Here is an 8,488-nt window from a genome sequence, read left to right on the forward strand (position 1 = left end):
TCTGTCTGTTTTTTGTAAGGAGCATCATTGTTCAGGTATACTATTCTTCCCAGGATAACATAGCCAACACCTAAGCACAGGAAAGTTCCTTAAAGGACATCTAGGGAAAACTCCTATTCAGTTTGCAGGAATTTCTGCTATAGCATTTATAACAAGTAGCTTTTCAGAATTTGCTTGAGTATCTTCAATGATTGGGAGGTAGGAGGTTACCACCCATGGTCTAACTGGTGCATTGTGATTGCAAAAAAGTTCTTCCTGTTGGTGAGTAGCAATCTATATTCTTAAAATTTCAACCTACTGATTATAGTTATAGCATCCATGAGAAACCCAAATTCCAATCCTTCCGTTTCCTAGTTGGAAGTAACTGAGAACAGTATGGCATGCTATATTAGTTTCCTAGTGCTGCCATAACAGAATACCACAAACTGGTGGCTTATAAGAACAGAAATTTATTGTCTCACATTTCTGGAGGCTAGAAATCCAAATAAATGTGTCAGCTGGGCCATGGTCTCTCTGAATTCTCTTGGGGAGCATCCTTTCTTGTCTCACCTAGGTTTTGATAGCTCCCAAGTGCTTCTAGGCTTACAGATATATCTTCACATGGCCATTCTTCCTTTGTCTCTCTTCTCTTCTTTTACATAGACACCACTCAGATTAGATTAGGGTCCAGAATATTTCTGAATAACTTCATATTAAGTAATAAAATCTTCCAAGACCCTATTTCCAGGTCACATTCACAGGTACCAGAGTTAAGGCTTCCATAAATATATCTTTTTAGAGGACACAATTCAACTCATAGCACAAGTCCTATCACTTTGTGACTGGGTGAGGGGTGACAGAGCAATGGAAAAGAAGATGGAAGAAAGAACCAATATAAGCATTTATGGTTTACAAGGATATTTTATATCAGGATCACTGACAAACAGATATAAATCTGAGACTGTGAAAGAAAAAGTGTGTGTACATATATATGTAAGTATGCATAGAACTATGTATGTTTGTGTATATACATAAGTGTGCCTGAGTATGTGTGTGTGTGTGTGAATATGTGAATGTATATATGTATGTGTATAAAATGCTAAGTCAACTAATAGAAAAAAATGTACATTCAACAAGGAAATTAAAATATGGGTTTTTAGGATATTATTTTTAGAAATAAAACTGCTAAGCACTGCAGAAATTGTTAACAAACTAGAGAAAAAGAAGGGAATTCAGTAAGCTATGTTTATATTATGGTAAAAGTATGATTATTTCTAAATATCTGAACCTTTAAATGTTAAACTTATTATCTAGACATTTGTTATCAAGTAAATGAAAATTAATCAGTAAATGAAAATTAACCAATAGATCACACTACCAAGTCCCTCTCAGCAACACTACACCTTCTTGGGTTTGGCTCAGGATGTATCCTGTCAGCTCTCTCTCTACTCTGCCTGTATCTAGGCCTAGGCTTCAGAGAATTAAAAAGTAGTAACTCCTCACAAGAAGTCTGGGTTGCCTTAAGGTGAACACAGCCCCATGGCAGAATGCTCAATTATTAAAGAGAAGCTAAAATAAGTTCATCAGACTTTGAGGCAAGAAGAATAAATACATACAGAAAAAGTGTTTCACAAATACAGAAACAAAAGGAAAAAAGGTTTTGGGTAAATTTTGCCAGGATATCCAGCTAATACACCCTAGTCTATTAATGGAGTTCTGGTAGCACAGTGCCCAAGGCATCTGACTGCTAACCAGAAGGTCGGTGGTTCAAATCCACCAGCCACTCCACAGAAGCAAGACTGGGCAATCTACTTACATAAAGATTTACCGCCTTGGAAACCCAATGGGGGTCGCTACGAGTCGGAATTGACTCGACGGCAGTGGGTTTGGTTTGGTTTTCAGTCTATTAATTGTGAATTAATCAAAATTTTACTAACCTCTATTCATCAAAAAAGGAGCTCTGGTAGCATAGTGCCTAAGGCACTTGACTGCTAACCAGAAGGCTGGCGGTTCAAACCCACCAGCCACTCCTCAGAAGGAAGGCTGGGCAATCCTACTTCCGTAGTGATACTGCCTCGGAAACCCAAGGAGGGGTCGCTATGAGTCGGGGCCAACTCGACGGCACATGACAACAACAACAACATTCATCAAAAAAGGACAAAATTGTATTCATATCTAATAAGGTAAAAATATAAACCTATTTAAAGAATTTTAGTCACAATAAACTTGGAAACAAATAACTAGATATTGTAATAGGTCTTTGTAGGCAATAATGTAAGGCGATTCTAGGTTGTATGGCCTGTTAAAATACAATAATTTAAATCATAAGCCAGTAACATTGAATAAGGACTCAATTACCTAAATCTAGGCAAATCATTACATAAACATTCTGTATCAAAGCTGGCAAACTACAGCTCATGGGTCAAATCTGGCATGCTCCTTGTTTTTGTAAACAGTTTGTTTTTGTAAAGCACAGCCACATTCATGCATTTATTATCTATGGCTGCTTTCACACAGGAACATGAGAGTTGACTGGTTATGACAGAGACAATGTGGCCCACAAAGCCTAAAGTATTTAGGCTATCTGTTCCTTTACACAGAGAGTTTGCAGATCCCTGCTCTACAAGATCACTGACTGTAAAATAAACATGTAGGTCATAGCTGAATCATGACAGCCTACAAGGCAGGAAAGAACCTTACTTGCTTTATAATTCAGGTCCTTTGTTACACTAATAACAAATACAAAAGTCAAAGTCACAAAAAAGTCCAAGTGTTGTGGGGATATTTTACACTTTGAAAAAAGTGCAACAATTGTTCTTCCTAATTGTTTTGCTGGTTCAGCCTACCTGTTTTTCCTCCTCTTCAAATGAAGTGTTATTGACACCGTGGACGTTCCTACTGGGTGGGAAACCTTTCAACTTCTCTTGAATAGACCAATTGCTCTTATTTTGATCCACTGAGCTTTCCTCATCACTTCCTGGGTTATTCTTCCATTCCTTCATCATTTCTAACACATTGATTGGTCTTGCCGAAGAAAGTGTATTGCCCTATTATTAACAAATGAATTTTTGGGTTAAAAACAGTTTGTATAATTGATAAGATTCTTAAATCTTTTAGTAATATATTCCCCAAGATTTAGTAATTGTCACATGGAAAAATTAAAATGCTGGAAAAATAGTAAAACTTCTGATGCCCTTTGGACACACTCCCCGTACCAACATGTCTCATAACTCTTGAATACTATCACTACAATATGCCAAAGTTTGAGAAGAATGAAAACATACAGGCTTGAAAGAGCAATGTAGCATTCTTGTGCAAAAGATACAATACAGGGCAATTCCCTGCCACCCAAGAGCATAACCCCTTTCAAATGCTATTCTTAGAAAGCTGATAGGTCAAAAGAATGCAAGAAGTTGCCCAAAGTCTAATGGGTTCAACACTAAGGGAAGTCTATGTAACATCAAAATGTCTAGGTAAAAATCTGAATTTAGTCGATCAGACAAGCTCTGTGTCGAAGAACACAGATGTCTGATTTGCTGACTGGAAGATTTATTAGATATAATGTGGTTATCTGATTATAGCTGTTTCAGTGAACTGTTCTTACTCCAGATATGACTGCTGTTGTTAGGTGCCGTCGAGTCATCTCCAACTCATAGCAACCCCATGTACAACAGAATGAAAGACTGCCTGGTCCTGTGCCAGCCTCACAATCCTTGCTATACCTGAGCCCATCACTGTAGCTACTGCATCAATCCATCTTGTTGAGTGCCTTCCTCTTTTTTCGTTAACCCTCCACTTTACCAATTCTCCAGGGAATGATCCCTTCTGACTACATGATCAAAGTAGGTGAGCGGAAGTCTGGCCATTCTCTCTTCCAAGGAGCATTCCGGCTGCACTTCTTGCAGGACAGATTTGTTACTTCTTCTGGCAGTTCATGGTACTTTCAGCATTCTTCACCAACATGACTAGACCATGCCAAAATGGCTGCTTTATATTAACTATATTTTCCCCAAGTCTATCGCTCCACTTAATATGCTAAGAAATATATGAATGTAGGCTCAAATGCTTCCTGCTAGACTTGTTAGTGTGTGCTGTTGAGTCAATTCTGACCCATAGCAATCGCTTGTGACAGAGTAGAAGTGACCCACAGGGTTTCCTAGGCTGTGATCTTTACTGGAGCAGATCTTCAAACCTTCCTCCTATGAACCTGCCAAGTGGGTTCTAACCTTTCAGTTAGCAGTGGAGCACTTAACCACTGTGCCACCTAGGATCCTTCTTGCCTTAACTATTTTTGCTCCTAACTCAGACTATTAGAAAAACTTTGGACAAGAAGTTTAGAACACATTTAGATTCAAACGGAACATTAAGGTGTGGGCACAGTTATGGAGTGATTATAAATTAATTTGGCATGTGGGTGGATTGAAGTGGTAATCATCAGTGACACAGAAAACTATGAGACAGGACACTTTAGCCAACTGAGCACACTATTAAGGATTTTTTTGAGTTTGATATATTTGTGGTTAAGGACATAAAACTAAGTATGGAATGGTGATAACTAAGTGAGGAAAGTCTTACCACATTTCATAGTATTCTACCTGTAGCTTACTCTGGTTGCACCCGTCCATCCTCTACTCACTTACACTACTAGAATGCCCTTTCCATGCCTGTCAACCCATAGACTCTATTTCCAAGGGCCATGTTGAGTCATCTCTGCTAGGTATTCCATGATTCTCTAAGACAGAGGCTCAAAGACAGCAACCACCAAAAAGTTGAAATCCTCTAAAATTCTGTAAAATTATCTGGCCCTGGTATTTTTCTTAAGGAAGATTTTAACTACTGCTTCAATTGCTTTAGTAATTATAAGGTAATTCAATATTTCTATTTATACTGGAGATAGTTTTATGAAATTATATTTCTTTTAGGAAAAGACATTATGTCCATTTTGACTAAGTTTTCAAATTTGTTAGTATACAGTTGGTAGCATTCTCTTATCTTTTTAATTTCTTATCTATGTAATAGTTGCCTTATCTGCAATTTACTCCCTTTTTCATATGTAATATTTATTTCTGTTTTCTGTCTCTTTCTTGATTAATTTTGCCAAACATTTATCTGTTTTGTTAGTCTTTTCAAAGAACTAAATGTTTGTCTTATCAAGCTTCTCTATTTCACTGATTTTTATTCTTAGTTTTATCTTTCCTACTACTTTACTTGCTTGTGATAATAATGCTATTGTTTGATAATTTCCACATTCTATTGGATCCCCTTTCTTTGGATTGGGCACAAATATGGATCTCTTCCAGTCAGTTACCCAGGCATAAATGAGTCAGCTCCTCCAGTGCTGCATCCATTTTGGAAAAATCTCAGGGTATTCCATCAATTCCTGAAGCCTTGCTTTTCACCAATTCCTTCAGTCTAATTTCTTCCTACAATACTATCAGTTCTTGATCACATGCTACCCCTTGAAATGACTGAACATTGACCAATTGTTTTTTTGGTTCAGTGACTCTGTGAGGTCCTTCCATCTTTGTTTAATGCTCCCAGCATCATTCAATATTTTGCCCATAGAATCCTTCAATATTGCAACTCAAAGCTTGATTTTTTTCTTAGTTTTTTAAGCTTGAGAAATGCCAAGAGTGTTCTTTCCTTTTGATTTTCTAACTCCAGGCCAGGTCTTTGCATATTTCTTTATAATACTTTGTCTTCTTGAGCTGCCCTTTGAACTCTTCTGTTCAGTTCTTTTATTTCAGCATTTCTTGCATTTGCTTTTAGCAAGTTTCAGAGTCTCTTCTGACACTCATTTTGGCCTTTTCTTCCTTTCCTGTCTTTTTAATGACCTTTGCTTTCTTCATGTATGATGTTCTTGATGTTATCCCACAACTCATCTGGTCTTCGGTCACTGGTGTTCAATGCATCAGATCAATTTTTCAGATGATCTCTATGTTCAAGTGTTATATAATCAAGGTCATATTTTTGCTCTGGTGGACTCTTTTTAATTTTCTTCAGCTTCAGTTTGAACTTGCATATAAACAACTGATGGTCTGTTCCACAGTCAGCTCCTGGTCTTATTCTTACTGATGATTCTAAGCTTCTCAACATCACCTCTTTCCACAAATGTGGTTGATTTAATTCCTGTGTATTCCATTTGGTGAGGTACATGTGTATAGCAGCCATTTACATGGCTGGAAATAAGATATTTGCAATGAATATGTCATTGGTCTTCCAAAATTCTACCAGGTGGTCTCCAGCATCATTTCTTTCACCCATATTTTCCAACTACCAATGATTCTTCTATTTCCAACTTTTACATTCCAATCACCAGTAATTATCAAAACATCTTGATTGCATGTTTGGTCAATTTCAGACTGTGGAAATTGGTTGAAATCTTTAATTTCTTCATTTTTGGCTTTAGTGGTTGGTGTGCAAATTTTAATAATAGTATTAACTCATCTTCCTTGTAATCCTATCACTGACAGCATTGTACTTCAGGAACAAAACTTGAAATGTTCTTTCTGAGATGAATGCACTGCCCTTCCAGGCAAAGGAGATCATATGATTGTCTGATCCAAAATGCTTAATAGCAGTCCATTACACCTCACTAATGCCTAGGCTATTGATCTTTATGCATTCTGTTTCATTTTTGACAACTGCCCATTTTCCTAGATTCATACTCTGTACATTCCATCTTCCGATTATTAATGGACTTTGCAGTCTGTTTCTTCTCATTTTGAGTCAGGTCACAACAGCAAAAAAAAAAAGGTCCCAAAAGCTTTACTCCATCCCATCATTAAGGCCGACTGTACTTTGAGGAGGCAACTCTTCTTCAGTTCTATTTTGAGTGTCTTCCAACTCGTAGGGCTCAACTTCCAGCACTGTATCAGACAGTGTTTCACTGCTATTCATGATTCTCAGTGGTCAGTTTTTTCAGAAGTAGATGGTCCTGTCCTTCCTATTCTGTCTTAGACTGGAAGCTCCACAGAAACCTGCCCACCACGGGTGACCCTGACGGTATTAGAAATGCTGGTGGCATAGCTTCCGGTATCACAATAACAGGCAAGCCATCACAGTACAATAAGCTGACAGATGAGTTGTGGATCTTGTTATTATTGACAATTAATTTAATTGTGTATTGTTAGAGAACCTGATCTGTGTAAAATTTGTTGAGGCTTGCTTCATGGCCTAGTACAGTATTAATTTTGGTAAATGTTCTACACGTGCTTGAGAAAAATGTGAATTCTCTACTTGTTGAATTCAGAATTATATCTATAAGGTTAAGCTTGTTAATTGTGTTGTTCAAATTTTCTATATCCTTGTTTTTGTCTGTTTGAGAAAAGTGTACTAAAATCTCCCACTATGATAGTGGATTTGCCAGTTTCTCCCTGTAATTTTGTCAATTTTTTATATTTATTTTTAGGTTCTTCTATTAGTTTCATACATGTTTAAAACTATTACATAATCTTTTTTAGTTGAATCTTTTATCATTATAAAGTGACCTTCTTTATTCCTAAGATTTGTTTTCCATAAGGTATATTTAAATGATTTTTTTTTTTTTTAGTTTGTCTAGTATGTCTTTTCCATTCTTTTCCTTTCACCATTTATGTACCCCTAAGCTTCAAATGTGCTTCATGTAAACCACTGGAGGTAGGCAGATTTTTAAAAATTCAAACTGGAAATCTGTCTCTTAATAGAAAATTAATCCATTTACTTATACTGTAATTATTTCTATATTAGGATTTGTTTCTACCATCTAGGTCTATTATTTCAATTTGTCCCACCGTTGGTATGTTTCTTTTTAATCCTTTACTACTTTAAAAAACCTGACATCTATATCTTCCACTTTAGTATACTACTATCTTGATAGTATCTCAAATTTTAATTCTGGGTTATTATGAATATATTTTCTCTTTTTCTTTCTTCCATTGTCTTTTTTTAAAAAAGGCACCAGCAAACTTTACATAAGTGTGTAAAGACCTTCATTTCACCTATCTCTTACAACATTTACTAGACTTGTTTTTCCTCTTAAGTAACCCACAAGAGTTTTAAAAGCAGTGCTCTGTGTGGCAAAAGCTGAGACCATGTATTTCTGAAAATATTTTACCATTCCCTTTCACTGAATGACAACTTGGGTGTATATCAAATCCTAATTTTAAAGTACTTTTAATGCATTTAAAATATTATTCCGGAGTTCTGGCAAGATGGCGGACTAGGCAGAAGGACTGCACAGACCCTCTACAACAAAGAAAAGGGAAACCAATTAACACAGACACAGAAGATAATCTTGGACCCTGAGCCTTGAAGGGAAGGATACAAAAGTGGCCTAAACCCCAACTAGCAGATGAATTTGCGTGAAAATACCAAAAAAGGAGACACAGGGAGCTGCAGTCTGGCAGCGGCCTGAGCAACCCAGACAGCACAGATGACAGGGCTTGGAGATTCCCGAGTGGTGGTGGTTGTTGTTGTTGTTGTTGTTTGCCATCGAGTCGGCCCCGACTCATAGCGACCCCTCCTTGGG

At 37.0% G+C, this 8,488-nt stretch overlaps 1 protein-coding gene across 1 annotated transcript in view; it reads right to left on the reverse strand.

Annotated features, from left to right (window-relative positions):
* STK33 (serine/threonine kinase 33) overlaps nucleotides 1–8,488 on the reverse strand; it is a 101,340-nt gene that overhangs the window by 30,363 nt on the left and 62,489 nt on the right. Inside the window, exon 11 of the mRNA XM_042782898.1 lies at nucleotides 2,826–3,026. Coding sequence (XP_042638832.1) covers nucleotides 2,826–3,026 — 201 coding nt within the window. The remainder of the gene's footprint in view (nucleotides 1–2,825; nucleotides 3,027–8,488) is intronic.

The sequence above is a fragment of the Orycteropus afer genome, unplaced genomic scaffold (genome assembly GCF_000298275.1).
Source record: "Orycteropus afer afer isolate SDZICR_OR568_19922 unplaced genomic scaffold, OryAfe1.0 scaffold00014, whole genome shotgun sequence".
Classification (NCBI taxonomy): Eukaryota; Metazoa; Chordata; class Mammalia; order Tubulidentata; family Orycteropodidae; genus Orycteropus; species Orycteropus afer.